Genomic DNA, 17,112 nt, shown 5'->3' on the forward strand with positions numbered 1-17,112 from the left:
CTTTTTTTTTTTTTTTTTTTAATTTTTTTTTTTCAACATTTATTTATTTTTGGGACAGAGAGAGACAGAGCATGAACGGGGGAGGGGCAGAGAGAGAGGGAGACACAGAATCGGAAACAGGCTCCAGGCTCTGAGCCATCAGCCCAGAGCCTGACGCGGGGCTCGAACTCACGGACCGCGAGATCGTGACCTGGCTGAAGTCGGACGCTTAACCGACTGCGCCACCCAGGCGCCCCTTCCATAGTCTTTATAGATGTTGCTTTCTTGATTGTCACAGTGTGAGGAGGTGAATTATGTTTCCACAGATTTGGAAATTATGTCCTGGGGGTGATCACTGCTTTCTTTAGGCCCTCTTCACTCCAACATACTCCATTCAGTCCTATCATTAGCATTAGAGAAAAGGCAGCATTTCAGGCAGCTTTTGCGTATTGATTTTGGGTGGACTGAGGAGCTTTTAAATTTTATAACTGACTTGTTTGTGTTACATTTCCTTCAATTTGGTGCCTCATTTGCTGTAATATCAGTCAAATGAGCCAACAGGAACCCCTGTATATTGTTAGGGACTCTCTTTCCAGGTCATATTATCCACCCCTAGATTTCCGTGATCCTCTCCATGACGTAATTTCCAAATCTGTGGCTGTAGCCTTGGGCTTTTCATGTGAACTATAGGCCGGGTCTCTTTGCTGAGTGTGTCCACTAAGATGTCTCTTCCAGAATGGCCTGCTGGTTTTTCAAACTCAGCATGCCCCAAACTGAATTCATCACCTTTTATCTGAATGTGCCTTCTCTTGTTACTGGAGCCTGACCATCCTTTTAAATCATACTGGAGGGAAACCTGGGAATGATTTTGTACTCTTCCTCAGCAATTGGTTTTGTCTCAAGTCCTGTTGATCTTATTTCTGCAAGAAGCCATTTCTTCTTTTTCCACTCTAATTTAGCTACACAGAATCAGAGTGCTTGGTTTTTGTTTTCTTTCTACTTCCAGAGCACGGTGACTGGCAAATCGTAAGTGTTCGGTACATCTTTATAAATAAACGATTGAATGAATCCCATCTAGCAGGGAACCTTTGAATATGCTGTTCCCTCTACTCTCCCTTTTACCTATTTCTACCCATTTTTGGGGTCTCAGCTCTTCAGGGAAGCTCCCCCTTGGCCTCCAAGTTAAGTGATGTTCTCAATAGTACTCTGTACTGTTCCTTCATAGATCTTGACACAGTTGAGATGATTGAATTGATTGTTGTTTGCTACTTGTCTTCTCTGACTGCGAAGCTCTAATAAGGCAAGGGCCGTGTCTCCTGTACCCACCATATGCCTGTCAGGGCTTTGTTCACTGTCCAGTGTATAATAAGCACTTAGCGTTCGCTGTCTGTGGCGAGGCAGAAAGTGTCATTAGGTGATGTTGGAGAATCCGGAACCAGCAGGTCCTGATTATAAGTACTTCCTGAATTATTGAGCATATCAGTCCTCCTGTGTTCTATAGGTTAAGGAATCAGGTCTCTTCCCCTTCCTGTGATGGCTGCTTATCATCTTTTCTTCCTGTAGGTGCCAGGGATTTGGCCTGCTTTTGTCTCGTTTTACTATTCTGTCTTCCCTCTCAGGTTTCTTGCTTACCGGGTTGGCAGCTATATAAACCAGCTGGTTCTCCACTATCCCTTCTCCCCTGCTCTGTCCTGTTATGTTTATATATTCCTTAAAAGTATTTTAAAAAAGATTTTTACTACTCTGTTAATGGAGAAGTAGAAAGACCGATTAAAAAATAATTAGTGAGATTACGTTGTTCCCAGAAGTCTTTCAAGTTTGTATAGTTATTCCTGAACTCCTATTTTGCATATCTTTCAACACATCTGCTATAGCTTATTTATTTAGGGCAGACCTTTGTAATCTGTCCTCTGTGGAGCAATCATTTTCTACTGTTTTTTGTTTTTTGTTTTTTTTTTTTTAACATGACCCATAGTAAGAAATAGATTTTAAATTTGTGACCTGGCATGTATACACGTTTTTGTGTGTGTATGTATTAATATATACACATATGTGTGTGCGTGTGTGTGTATATATATATATATATATATATATATAAAACTGAACATTTTAGTAATATTTATGTATAATAAAATAAAAACATATCAAAGTTAATGTCATATATAGTCTCGATCTAGTTAATAATTGCCCCTTAATAAGTTCTTTCCCCACCAGGACAAGTAAGGATAATGCTCATCTTGTAAACTGTGTGGGATCGGATGTGGGGTGTGAGGGAGAAGGGGAAGCGAATGTAATCCCAAGATGTATACCTGGCGAGTTAGACGGCTGTTTGTCCCTCTGTTGGTGGACCAAGGGGAAGGGAACTCTGTTGATACATGAAGCTGGAGAGCCACTCAAAAGGAAGTACTCTTTGTAGAACTGGTAGGACTTGGTTCAATCAAGAGAGCAGTTTGTCTCTTCTTCGCACTGAACACGCACCTTCTGCAGGCTCTGTTGATGTGACATTGTGATAGTAAAAGAGAGTGGAAATTGTCAGTTAAAGAATTTATTGTAACATGAGTATTGCTCGGTAAATCACGTGACTTTTTCTCTTGCAGCATTATCAACTTGGAGACATTTTTAGGCTGACGGGTTAGCCCCTTCTTACGATGTGACATTATCCTGGGTCTAGCAGCCATAGGTTAGGTTTGGGCTTAGAAGTCATAGGTTGGAATCTGACCTGGCTCTAATCTTCAGTAGTTGATTGACTTTGGGTAGGTTGCTTCCCATCCGCGGCCACTCCCCCCACCCCCCCACCCCCCCGCCTCGGTTTTCCTCATTTGTAAAGTAAGGATAGAAATATATTGCTCCTACATCGTGAAGATTATTGTGATTATGTGAAGTGTCTTGCCTGGCACATAGTAGATCCTTAAAAGTTAATTTCACTTTTACTCTTTGTCTGTGCTATTAAAAAATACAATATGTTTCTATGATTCTAAGCATAATGACTAAGCAAGGTTGAATGGTTCCCTAACTATATAAACCTTTTAGATTGATACTTTGAAGGTATAACGTTATTAAGGATTCAATTTTATGGTGCTAACATATGAAAATATGCCACATTTGGAAGATTACTGATATTGTGGGCTGGTATTGTGCATCTTCTGCTTTAGATTCCTGAGTCATCTTTGTCTTAAAAGAAGGTTTTGTCTTTCTTGGAAGTTTAATTCCCTGAGCTCATCATTTAATTTATTTTGCTGTATTCCTTGAAACAAATCGTTAAATGATTTACTTTGGGTAAAGAAATAATTAAATTTCAACTACGTGAAGTTTGCTTTTCATTGCAAACTCAAAACAAGGCCTGTAAGGCATCTGCTTCCTTGTTATAAATTCAAACACATTATCGACAGCTTCTGTGTTATATTTTTGAGTTTGAAATGAGAGCTGCTAGGATTAGGATCACAGACTGTGTATATACAAATCATTTAAGATCCTACACGAAGTTTAACAGCAGCGAAGCTAGAGTTCTCCGATTAATTTCCTCTAGTAGTGACTGATCGTGTTATGTCATAAGTTTTTGGATAGCTTCCATTCCTTCCCCTCTGCCTTTCTCCAGTGGTTTAGGATCAAATACACAGTGAGGGTTGGCCAACTAGGAAAAGAAATAGGAGTTTTTGCTATATTGTTAGAATGCTTAGTGTGTGCATCTGTCTTCCTCATTAGATTTTGAGCCCTTAGATGGTTGAGGCAAGGTGGTATTGTCAGTCTCCGGATCTCTTCTAAACATGTGGCTCTATTCTTTGTGGAAGGGTATGGGTTTCTTTTTCTTTCTTTCTTTTTCTTTTTTTAAACGTTTATTCATTTTTGAGAGCCAGAGACAGAGTGTAAGCAGCGGAGGGACAGAGAGAGAGGGAGACACAGAATCCGAAGCAGGCTCCAGGCTCTGAGCTGTTAGCACAGGGCCCGACGCAGGGCTCAAACCCACGAACCGTGAGATCGTGACCCGAGTTGAAGTCAGACACCTAACTGACTGAGCCAGCCAGGTGCCCCAGGGCATGTGTTTCTTAAACTAGCACAGATAGTCTTATTTTTGGAGACCCAAGATAATGTTCGTGAAAGTGGTTTGGGCAATACAATATATTAAGAATTTCTGGTCCTTTTTTTTTTTTTTTTCTATAATGGTGAGGAAATACATTTTTTTCAAACTTTATTTTCTCCTATATAACATAAAATCTGTGGGAGATAAGCTTAGGAAACCCCTGGGCTTACACCAATGGGTTGACAAGGCATAAAGAAATATAGTCATAAAATGCTCACACCTGAGTTTAGGTAAACCAGACTGGCACCCCAATAATAGGGGGGTGCAAAGGCACCCCGTGAATAGGCACATGCAAAGGTGCCAGGATTAGGGAGGTGCAATGGCACCCCAAAATAGAGGGGTTGCAGAGCCCCTAAAATAGGGAGAGGCAAAGGCCTAAAATAGAAATGGCACAAAGGTGCCCAATACATAGGTATATGAAATAAATAAGATTAGATGTTCAGGATGGAGGTACCCCCAATTTAGTACTAAAGCAGAAAAGCTGCTTTCACAGAAGAATAGGGCCAGGTTAGGTAAATTGGTGAATTGGAGTATGGACCACTGTGCTGCAGGCAAAGCAGCCCAGAGTGGAGATGGTAAATGAAAGAAAAGTTGCCTTATCAACCCTGAGGTTACTCCTCGTATCTGTCTCATCCTCTAGGCTAGCTAAGATAAACAGAAGTGCTGCCTCATGTCTGCTCTTTTTTTTTTTTAATTTTATTTTTAATTTTTTAAAATTTACATCCAAATTAGTTAGCATATAGTGCGACAGTGATTTCAGGAGTAGATTCCTTAGTGCCCTTTACCCATTTAGCCCATTCCCCCCTCCCACAACCCCTCCCATAACCCTCAACTTGTTTTCCATATTTATGAGTCTCTTCTGTTGTGTCCCCCTCCCTGTTTTTATATTATACTTATCTTTCTCTGACTGACCTTACCCTTCAGTTCCATCCACGTAGTTGCAAATGGCAAGATTTCATTCTTTTTGATTGCCAAGTAATACTCCATTGTGTGTGTGTGTGTGTGTGTGTGTGTGTGTGTGTGTGTGTGTATATATGTACATATATATATATATATATACCACATTTTCTTTATCCATTCATCCATCGGTGGACATTTGGGCTCTTTCCATACTTTGGCTATTGTCGATAGTGCTGCTGTAAACATGGGGGTGCCTGTGTCCCTTCGAAACAGCACACCTGTATCCCGTGGATAAATGCCTAGTAGTGCAATTGCTGGGTCGTAGGGTAGTTCTATTTTTAGTTTTTTGAGGAATCTCCATACTGTTTTCCAGAGTGGCTGCACCGGCTTGCATTGCCATGGTCTTTTTTTTGATTTCCCACAAATGATCACTCTGTTTCCCTCCAGCGTCATCGAGGATCAGCTTTTTTTGAAATCATATGTTTTAAAAAGCATTACACAACCTAGTTTAGTTATACAGTTTCTCTAGTAATTCTCCACAGCTTAGGGGCAGGAATGGGACGGAGAACACGGATGGATGAGTTTGGTATTGGCTGGAGGCACAGGTTGGAAGAGAGAGGCAGTGTCGTGCATGGGTTTTGGAGTTGTACAGTCTGGGTAACTCTGTGCGGTAATCTTTCTAAATCCTACTTACCTCATCTATAAAATGGAGCTAATAAAAGCACCTAATCGACTTCATGAGATTGTGAGAGTTAAATAATACGACTGCGGGTGAGGAGCTCATTGACCATAATGCCCGGCAGGCAGAGTATTAGATACTATGTTTGTTGTTGTTGCTGCCACGGAGGAGGAGAATTGAAGAAGGAGGTGATTGGTGAGAGTGTATGTAGTTGGAGTAACAGCCAGGCAGGTTCAGGCTGGGGAGAAAGAAAGAGACACTAGGAGAAATATTAGAAACTGGAGAATTAGAAGGAATCGAGTTAGAAGTGGGATGAGGGTGAAAAATGGATTTAGCAATAGAGAAATAGAAAAGTAAGAGTTTATGGGCAGCAAGTGAGATCCCAGGGTTTGAGACTCTCTTAGAGACGAGCATTTCTAGGTAAGGGTGTAAGATCCAGCCTGTGACCATGGCTGCTGATGTGAAGTGGAGACAAATTCAGTTTAAATCAACAAATATTTATGGAGATTTTCCTGTGTGCTAGATATTGTGCTAAGAATTGGAGAATGTAAAATTTGGGCGGAATCTCATTGGATTAGAGGGGGTCAAGAACTGGCTGTTTGCTATTCCCCTGAATGCTAAGGTTACCCATGACAATGGCACGGTGACCATTGGTGACCAGGAAGACTGAAACTATTACACCAAAAAATGCTTGAGTGGATTGGCTTGTTTTTCATTGGTTGAAGATGGGACTATAAATGGCTCTTTATAATAGGCGCATCTCCCAGTGGGACTACGATAATTAGTAACATTAATTTAGAATTTAGAAGATAGCTGTCCTAAATTCATTTATTTAACTAGTCTTTTTTTTTTTTCCTTCCTCTTTCGTTTTTAGCCACTAGTGTATATATTAGATGATTAACCCAGTTCTTTTTAGTTTTAGGGGAATGGTTTGCTGAGTGGGCTTGTGTCCTCTTTGTTTCGGAGTGAGTATTCTAGAAAGGGAACATGTGCCAAAGAATTGCACAACTGGGGCAAGGAGGAACAGCTCATTTTGTAGCCAGGATGATGGTTCCTTGTGCCTTTCAGTTGAAAGTTGTAGGTTTTGAAGTCTAGGAATCTTACTTTGTAAAAAAAAAAAAAAATTATAACATCGATGAAACATTTATTTTAAAATTACATATCCTATATCAATAAACCGAATTTTATGCTGGTGACTTAAATCTGATTGTCTTTGGGCTCGTTCCAATCAGTGAGGCTCGCATAGATCCACGCATATGTGGTTTATTCATCCCGTGACCAGAGTCAGCAGGGGACAGTGGCAGGTGCACAGCACCCAAGACATTTCCCGGCATGCATGCTCAGTATCTCACTTTAGTATCTGGCCAAGTCTACTCTTGGCTGCGTCTCCTGTGTCTGATCCACATCCCGTCCCACACTTCTCCGTGTGCTTGTCTCTAATGCGCATTTGAGTAGACTTCATGTTACTCCACGGCGGCTAACTGTTGGCCGCCACGTCACTTGGAACACCCTTACTGTGAGGAGGAGCCCTGGTGCCAGGACTGACGGCGGCGGTGAACAAATTACTCCACATCAGGCGGGCCTTCTGCTTCCTTTGGGCAGACCACGGCTGTGCCCTTGGTTTATTTCACTCAGCGAGCCTAAAAAATGTGAAGGATTTTGCAGTGTCCTCTTTTTATCGTTATTATTTTTTTGAATTTTTAATTCTTTCTCTATCATGGTAGCTCTCCTGGTTTTGTCTCCAGAGCAGCAGCATCAGCATCACCTGGGAACTTGTTAGAAATCAGGTTCTCAGGCCTCACCAGGATCTACTGAATCCTCATCCCTGAATGGAAGGGCTTAGTTTTAACAGGTACCCCAGGGGGATTCTGGTACACGGTAAAGTTTGGGAACCACTGCTCTAGCATATTGTGGTTACCAACCCGTACACACTTCCTCGAGGTGTTTGACTTAATATATTCCTGCTGAGCTCACCGTATAAATTGGAAACATGAAATCGCCAGTGTTGGAAGTCAGTAATATCTAATGTTGGCAACCTCGTATGGTTCAGCTAATAGTTACTTTGTGTAAAGTAGGGTTTCTTACACATTTTTCTCCTTGAGCGGGAGAAGGGGCAGACATAAGTTATCTGTAGAAATTAAATTTAGATTTTATGTGTGTTAGAGATGGTGGTGCTTACAATGGGGGGTCACTTTCTTTGTATGTTTTCTCACGTCCTATTTACGGTAAGCAGTGTTACCTGTAGGCTGTTAGTTTGGTTTTCTAATACCTTACTGCTCTCAAAATGTAATGGCAATCTGATTTTATTTCTGAGTAACTTGGTGATGTTGCCAAAGGATTTTCTTTTGCTTTAAAGTCCGGCACATCTCAGTGTTGGTTATGCTAGATTGATTTTCTCAGGTAAATGGTGTGCTCTTTTGAATCTTTTTTTTGTTTAAAAGAAGTTTTATAATTTTTTCTTTTTGAAACACATCCCTTACTTTGGATTTTTTCTTTGGGGACTCCTATTAAAAGTAGGAGTTGGGTCTTCTTTGCCTATCTTTTATATCGCTTTCTCTCAAATCTTTTTCATCTTCTTGTACTTAAAATTTTTTCTTCTTTCTCCCTTGTATTTTTCTGAAGGCATTATCTAATGTATTCATTCACCCTTGTGTTCTTTCTAGTTTAGTGTTTTTTGAAATATTTTCTTTCATTTCTTTCCTGAGTTCTGTCGCCTGATTTTGAGTTTTCGTAATTATGAATGACATGTTTTTTTCCCCATACCTTACACGTTTTCTTTCTTTCTTTTTTTCTTTTTTGCTTGCGGAGAAATAGTAGTTTATAGTTAGCTGTTTGTGGGCATGTCTGTCTTTCACTGTTTTTTTTAAAATTTTTTTTTAGTGTTTATTTATTTTTGAGACAGAGAGAGACAGAGCATGAATGGGGGAGGGTCAGAGAGAGCGGGAGACACAGGATCGGAAGCAGGCTCCAGGCTCTGAGCCGTCAGCCCAGAGCCCGACGCAGGGCTTGAACTCACAGACCGTGAGATCATGACCTGAGCCGAAGTCGGAAGCTCAACCGACTGAGCCACCCAGGCGCCCCTCACTGTCTTTTTTTTAATGTTTGTTTATTTTTCAGAGTTGGGGGGAGAGGGGCAGAGAGAGAGGGAGACAGGATCCCAAGCGGGCTCTGCGCTGACAGCAGAGAGACTGATGTGGGGTTCAAGCTCAGAGACCTCGAGATCATGACCTGAGCTGAAATCAAGAGTTGGATGCTTAAGCCGCTGAACTACCCAGGTACCCCTTAGGGTAGTTTTTCTAATTTCAGGATTCTAGAGCTCCCTCATATATTTCTAGCTTGTGTTCAAAATAGGATGCCTTACTTTCTGAGGTTTCTGGGCTCCATGTCTCTACATTTATTTGGACCTTGTCTTCTCTTTGTGATCTGTTTCTATTTTGTTGAGTTCAGATTCTATTTCCTAGAATTTTTCTTCAGTGTGGGCCTTTGTTCTAGATGTTTTGAGAACTCATAAGGATAAGACTGAGTGAGCTCTTTCAGGCATTATTATTGGCACATTGAGCTCATTAGGTACTGGCTATTCAAAATCGTTCATAGTTTTAGCTGCTGTCCATATGTGCATGTGTCTTGGGTTTATGTGGGAAATCTTATCACTTGGTTATGTTGTTGTGCATGAGTTTTTTTATTTTACTCTCCTAGTTGCTCTGTTTTTATGGTGAATTCAGGAAAATTTTAAAAACTGTCTACTGCTGCCGTCTTCCTAGGTGGCCTTCTATCAGTCTTTTTGTATTTATATCCTTTATTTTGTACAGATTTAATGAAGTATTATTAGCATGCAAAGAGCTGCACATATTTAAAATGCAGTCTGATGAGTTTTGTCATAGGTATGTGCCCATGAAATCTTCACCATGATCAAGATAATAAAACTGTCCGTCACCCTTGAAACTTTTCTCATGCCCCTTGGTAATCCCAACTTCATTTTTTCCCCCATTGTCTGAGCAATGGCTGATCTGCTTTCTGTCCCTATAGTTTAATGTGCAATCCCTGTAATTTTATATGAACGGAATCATACAGTAGTATGGGTTGTTTTTAACACGGCTTCGTTCATCCAGCATAATTGTTTTGAAATTCATCCATGTTGTGTGTATCAATAGTTCATTCCTTTTTGTTGCTAATAGTATTCTGCTGTATAGATATGTTAGAATTTGGTTATCTGCCTGCCCTTTTAGTGAGCATTTGGGTCGTTTCATTCAGTTTTTGTCTATTACAAATAAAGCCGTGAGAAGTATTCGTGTTCCGGTGTTTCTGTGAATACATGCGTTTGTTTCTCTTGAGTGTAAATACCTAAGAGTGGAAAATCTAGGTTGTTTGGTAGGCGTACGTATAAGCTTTTAAGAGATTGTCAGACTTTCCCAAAGTAGTTGTACCGTTTCCCATTTCCACTGGTAGTAGATGAGAGTTCTTACTCTTGCCAACGTTTGGTATGTTCAGTCTTTATAAATGTAGTCATTCTGGTGGATGTGCAGTGGTATCTTTTGTGGTTGTAATTTGAATTTACCTAGTGATTAGTTTTGTTGAGCACCTTTTTGATGTGATTGTTTGCCATTTGTATAGTTTCTTTGGTGAAGTTTTGAAACCTTTTGCCTGTTTTTTATTGGATGTTCTTTTTGTTTTGTTTTGGATGTTCTTACTATTATTTAGTTTGAGTGCTTTGTATATTCTGGGTAGAAGTTGTGGTTGGAGATATATCTTGCAGATATTTTATGCCAGTCTGTGGCTTGCCTTTTTGTTTTTGTGACAGTGCCTTTGAAAAGCAAATGTTGTTAATTTTGACGAAGTTCTTTTTATTTTTTTCTTTTATAATTTATGTCTTTTGTGTCCTATTTAGGAAGTATTTGTCAAACCCAAGGTCACTAAGATTTTCTGCTAAGTTTTCCTTTAGAAGTTTTATAGTATTGGCTCTTTTTTTTTAAAAATGTTTGTTTGTTTTTGACAGAGAGAGAGAGAGAGAGAGAGAGAGAGAGAGAGAGAGAGACAGAGCACGAGTGGGGGAGGGGCAGAGAGAGAGGGAGATCAGAATCCGAAGCAGGCTCCAGGCTCCAAGCTATCAGCACAGAGCCCGACGCGGGGTTGGAACTCACAGACCGCGAGATTGTGACCTGAGCTGAAGTTGGACGCTCAACCCACTGAGCCACCTAGGCGCCCCAGTGTTGGCTCTCACATTCAAGCCTGTAATCCACGTTGAGTTAATTTTTTATATATTGCTTCAGGTTGGGGAGAGTTTCATTATGCTGTACACATGGTTATCCATTTGTTACAACATCATTTGTTGAAAAGATGATCAGTTTCCTCATTGAATCATCTTGTCACCTTTGTCAAAAATCAACCACTTATTTCAATTTGGGTCTATTTCCTGGACACTCTATTCTTTTTCATCGATCTACATGACTATCTTTATGCCAGTGCCATAGTATCTTGTTTATTGTCGCTTTATAATAAGTTGTGAAATAAGATAGTATTAGCTCTGCTACAACCTTGTTTGTATTCAAATTTGCTTTGATTATTTCAGATCCTTTGCATCTCCATATAAATTTTATTTTTGCTGTAGACGATCATGTTGTCTGTGAACAAAGCCAATTTGACTTTTTTCTTTGCAATCCATAAGCCTTTAATTTCTTTTTACTGCTTATTGCCCTGGCTCAACACAAACCTCCAACACAATGTTGAATAAATGTGGTAATGTGAACATCTTTCTCTTGTTCCCGATTAGGGAGAAAGCATTCATTCTTCTTCCATTAAGTATGATGTAAGCTGTAAGTTTTTCATAGATGCCCTTTATCTGAAGGGCATTCTTCCTTTCATAGGATTTTTTCATTTGCTGATAGTTTTAAATCACTAATGAATGCTAGATTTGTCAGATTTCTACATCTTTTGAGATGCTCATGTATTTAAAGAATTCTGTCGTATCGATTGATTTTTTAAAATAGAACTTTTTATTTTGAGATAATTACAGGTTTATATACTGTAGTAAGAAATAATACAGTGATCCCCACATACCCTTTACCTGGTTTCCCCCATAGGAACATCTTGAAAAACTATAGTACAATATCACAACCGGGATACTGATATTGATATGATCAAGATAGGTAAGATTTCTTTTTTTTTTTTAATTTTTTTTTCAACATTTTTTATTTATTTTTGGGACAGAGAGAGACAGAGCATGAACGGGGGAGGGGCAGAGAGAGAGGGAGACACAGAATCGGAAACAGGCTCCAGGCTCCGAGCCGTCAGCCCAGAGCCTGACGCGGGGCTCGAACTCACGAACCGCGAGATCGTGACCTGGCTGAAGTCGGACGCTTAACCGACTGCGCCACCCAGGCGCCCCTAGATAGGTAAGATTTCTATCACTGTGTAGTTATGTTCATTTCTCTCCTACCCTATACCCATCTTTAACAAACCCTGGAAACCACTAATCTGGTTCTCCCTTTGTGTAATTTTTGTCTTTTCAAGAATTCAAGTTACTTTGCCTTTCCATATAAATTTTAGAAATGTCTGTGTCTCCCAAAAATCTTGTTTCGATTTTTGATATAAATTGTGTTAAACTCATACTTTTGTTTTTCATTTTCCAAATGTAACGTATTTATAATTTCAGTGTTCATGTGTTGAATTTGGTCAAATGTTTTTTCTGCATTGATTGATATGATCATGCATATTGTTCTTCTTTAACCCATTAATATAATAGATTACACTGATTTTGGATAATGAACCAGCCTCGTATCCCTGGAGTAAAACCCATTTGATCATGGTTTATAATTTCTCCTTTTGCATGTTACTGTATTTTGCTTGCTAATATTTTGTTAAGAATTTTTGAATCTGAGGGGCACCTGGGTGGCTCAGTCAGTGAAGTGTCCAACTCTTTTTTTTTTTTTAAGTATAATTTATTGTCAAGTTAGCTAACATACAGTGTATATAGTGTGCTCTTGTCTTTGGGAGTAGAGTCCCATGATTCATCGCTCACATAGAACAATCTAGTGCTCATCCCAACAAGTGCCCCCCTCAATGCTCATCACCCATTTTACCCTCTTCATGTCACCCCCCCCAACCCTCAGTTTATTCTCTGTATTTAAGAGTCTCTTATGGTTTGCCTTCCTCTCTGTTTGAAACTATTTTTTCCCCTTCCGTTCCCCCATGGTCTTCTGTTAAGTTTCTTGAATTCCACATATGAATGAAAACATATGATATCTGTCTTTCTCTGACTTATTTCACTTAGCATAATATCCTTCAGTTCCATCCACGTTGTTGCAAATGGCAGGATTTCATTCTTTCTCATTGCCAAGTAGTATTCCTTTATATATATAAACCACATCTTCTTTATCCATTCATCAGTTGATGGACACTTGAGCTCTTTCCATAATTTGGCTATTGTTGATAGTAAGTGTCCAACTTTGATGTCAGCTCAGGTCATGATCTCACTGCCCGTGAGATCAAGCCCTGCATTGGGCTATGTGCTGACCATGGCGTATGCTTGGGATTCTCTCTTCCCTCTCTTTCTGCCCTTCCCTCACTCATGTGCTATCTCTCTCTCTCTCTCTCTCTCTCTCTCAAAATAAATAAATAAACTTAAAAAAGTTTTTGCATCTGAAAAGAAAGTTAAAAAAAATTAAAAAAAACAGTAAACAAAAAACCAACAGAGATTTAGTCTCTCATGGGTTTGGAGGCCAGAAGTCTGAAATCACTATCACCAAGTTGAAATGTGGGTGTCAGTGGGGCTTTAAGGAGAATCTGTTGTTTGCCTCTTCCAGCTTCTGGGGGTTGTTGGTATCCCCTGACTTGTGGTGGCATTGTTCCCGTCTCTGTTCTGTGATCAGATTTCTTTCTCCTGTTCTGTCTTCTCTGAGTGTGTCTTTTAAGGACAATTGTTATTGGGGTTATGGCCTAGTTGGATCATCCAGGATGGTCTCTTGGTCTCAAGATCCTTTTTCAAATTAAGATAACATTCACAGGTTCCAGGGTTAGGCTGCAGACATGTCTTATGGAAGGCCACCACTTGACCCACTAGAAGTACAGTTGATCCTTGAACAACACGAGTTTGAACTGCACAGGCCCGCTTATATGCAAAATTTTTTCAGTACATACCTTACAGTACTGTGAATGTATTTATCTCTTCCTTATGAGTTTATGAAGAATATTTTATTTTCTCTAGCTTAATTATAAGATTATAGTGTATAATATATATACAAAATATATGTTTATCAACTACTTATGTTATTGGTAAGGCTTCCAGCCAATAGTAGTTATGTTTTGGGGGAGTCAAAGTTATATGCCGATTTTTGACTGTGTTGGGGGAGGGCACTCCTAGCCCTCATGTTGTTCAAGGGGCACCTGTAGTATATGCAACTTTAATTTCCCTTTTTTGATCTTCTCATCTTGGCCTAGGTCCCCCATTTCACTCGCTACTCATTTCCTTTTTGGTTTTTTGTCTTTTAAAGTATTCACTTTGAGAGCGTCAAGGATAGTGAAAGGGTTGTGCTGACCTATATTTCACTCCCATATTGCTACAGGGGGAAAGCTATTCTTCACAATGGGGCAGCTCTGGGTAGAATCAGAATATGCTTCTTCTTAACAGAACTTATTAAACTTGGCAGCCCATAAATATAATACTGTAAGAAGTCCTTTAAGAAACCATGTTGAGGTCTTACAGATAATCAAAAAAGTTCTGTTTGAAGAGATAAGTAAAAATCATTTCAATTAACATGAATATCATGGCATCAGCAATTAATGAACACGTCAGTTGGTATTGGGTAAGAAAAAGGGGCATTTCCATATGAGGTGATGCCACATTTACTAGTATCTTTTTAATGCATATTTCAGGTACATGCACATGTTGCTTAGCTAATGCTTTAAAAACAAAGACTTTTCTGCACGGAAATTGTTTTTCAGAAGAATCTGAACACCCTTAACAAGGTAGTTAGGCCCGTAGAGTGTCACTGAGATTATTTTGGTAAAGGCTTAATGACCTAATGAATGTTACATCTAAAAGGTACTGTATAAATACATCTCACTGACTTTTAAGGAAACTGAATATATCTTTCAGAAGTTTCTGGCAACTCTTAGTGTCAGCCTAGTGCAACAGTGACTTCACTGTGCCAGAAAAAAGTTGTTGCTATCCCTGCTCTTGTTATGGTTAATACTTAACCGTGGTGAAAATTTACATCTCTGTATTTTTTTTAGAAAGTAGAGTAAACTGGCAGATCACAGGGAAAAATGAGGTAGAATTTTAAAGTAAGTATTTAAAAATTGCCTCAAGACTTTTAGATTTAAGACATGGATGTAGAGAGAGAATCACGTTTTAGCATAAGCGTGATTAATATCTTCATGTGTTTGTTACAAGATTTGCTTCATGAAATTTCGGTCTGGTTTTACTTTTATAACTAAATGCTGTGTTTCAAGTTTAAAACGTTGTCAAATGTCTGAGTGTTTATCATGAAAAGCAGATTAATCCCTGCCTTTTATGGTTGTAACCCAGGCATTTGGCTTGTAATTGCAAATTTTAAATCTGTGTTTTCTTTGTAAGTGCTGGTCAAGATATCCAAGGAACAAGTGTGATTGCAAATCTTCCATTTTTGGTGCGACAGAATCCTGCTGAGACACTTCGGAGAGTCTTGCCGAAAGTTAGAGTAAGTTGGTACAAAATAAGATTCGAATTTACCGTTTTTCCAGTAGCACAGTTGTCGTTGTCAGGAAATTTCAGAGCTTTGGATGGCTGATCTTTTGTGCCTAATCGCGGAGTGGAGGACGCATTAATATACACATTTTGAATTATGATGACAATATTTAGGGAAATTAACTGATGAAAATGGGGGAATACAGACCTTAAGTTGTAAATGTTTCTTAGTTATTTTCTCAGCAGAGACATTTTATTTAATAAAGTTAGGTTTTCAGTAGCTCAAAAATACCTTAATTAGTCTTATGAAATCATAGCTGTCTCATTTGGTATTCTGTTGACTTAAATTTATATTAATAGTATTTCTACAACACTGAAAATGTAATTTAACTATTATTCCTAATAATTACCTTCTGGTGACTTCTACAGAATCACCAAATAAAGATTGAATTGTGGCCATCACATTTTTAGTTTTATACTAACTGCTTCCTATATTCCTTCAGAATTAAATTTTCCTGCTTTAAACAAAAATCTTTGATCAGAACATTCTTTTCTCTAATATCTATTGATTATTAATATATAATATTAAATATTTGATACATAGTATTTGTTATTTATCTGTAGCTGTGTGCAAAGTGTTGTTCTTATCTGTAAGAACTGGAATGAGCAAAACAGACAACAGCCTGTATGTCCTCAGGGAGCTTATCTATTCATGGGGTCAGGGAGGTTATATACCAATGGGGACTATGGTTGGTAATAGTGACTTGTATACTTTCTTTGGCTTTCTGTTTGGTTATAACTTGTTTGTAATTTGTAATTAATTTATATGTATTTAAAATACTGAAGTTATTAGTGTATTCTTGAATTTTATTCTTAGGCATATATAACGTGGTTCTAGTTGCTGTGATTTAGGTCAGGGATATAGCATGTTATTTTTACAAGATGCCCACATTTCTGTGCAGGCAATATGAATTTTTTTTCTGGGTACAGTGGTGAATTGAGAAAATGCTTATTTTGGTTTTGCATGTGATTCAAAAATGAATCAGACTTTTCCATAGCAATTTTCCCCAGAATCATGCTGTAATTTCAGTGGAATCAAGTCTGCACCATCCCAGTTTAATTTCACATTCAATTTCAGTGACAGTAACTACCTAAGCTTCTTAGCATGACACCTGGAAGTGGCAACTAAACTATGGTAGAAGGGATCGGGTGGTTAGGGGGCCTTGACTAAGAGATTATTGTAGGTAAGTCAATTAGATTTAAAGCTAAAAATATCGAGCATCCAATGCACTCTGTGTTGAGCATGCTAAATCTGGCTCACGGACAGCATACTGAACATTCACGGTTTCATAAAGCAAGAATAAAAGATGAAGGGTAGAGAATAGTGACCTTTAGAGGTCTCTAAATTATTTTGAAAAAATACTTTTGTTAATGAGTTCACAGTAAAGTCAAGTAGTAACTCCTGAAAAATCTTAATTTCGTGGGACTGCACAAAAAATATCGCACACTCATATATACAGTGTATTTATACAAAGAATCAAATCTGCTAAAACTATATAACTGAGTTATAGAAGGTAAGATTATAATAAGCTTTTAAGGTAATTAAAGTTAATCCATAATATAGAAGGTTAATTGAATAAATGGATATATAGAAAATGTATACTAATGAATGTGTACTAAGAAGTAAGAAAGCCTTTATTTAGTGCTGATTTTATTTAAAAAAAAAATGTTTATTTCTTTTGAGGGAGGAGGGGAGGGGCAGAGAGAATGAGAGAGAGAGAGAGAGAGAGAGAGAGAGAGAGAGAGAGAGAGAGA

At 38.7% G+C, this 17,112-nt stretch overlaps 1 protein-coding gene across 6 annotated transcripts in view; it reads left to right on the top strand.

Moving 5' to 3' along the window:
- Window positions 1-17,112, top strand: part of PPP4R4 (protein phosphatase 4 regulatory subunit 4) — a 110,221-nt gene that overhangs the window by 19,809 nt on the left and 73,300 nt on the right. For 4 of the 6 annotated variants that reach the window (XM_040478137.1, XM_040478139.1, XM_040478135.1 and 1 more), the window contains exon 3: window positions 15,208-15,310. The exons of the other annotated variants lie outside the window; for them this stretch is intronic. In XM_040478137.1, the coding sequence (XP_040334071.1) occupies window positions 15,208-15,310 (103 nt within the window). The remainder of the gene's footprint in view (window positions 1-15,207; window positions 15,311-17,112) is intronic. 6 annotated transcript variants of the gene reach the window in all.

The sequence above is a fragment of the Herpailurus yagouaroundi genome, unplaced genomic scaffold (genome assembly GCF_014898765.1).
Source record: "Herpailurus yagouaroundi ecotype Mexico unplaced genomic scaffold, PumYag 141, whole genome shotgun sequence".
In the NCBI taxonomy this organism is placed as follows: Eukaryota; Metazoa; Chordata; class Mammalia; order Carnivora; family Felidae; genus Herpailurus; species Herpailurus yagouaroundi.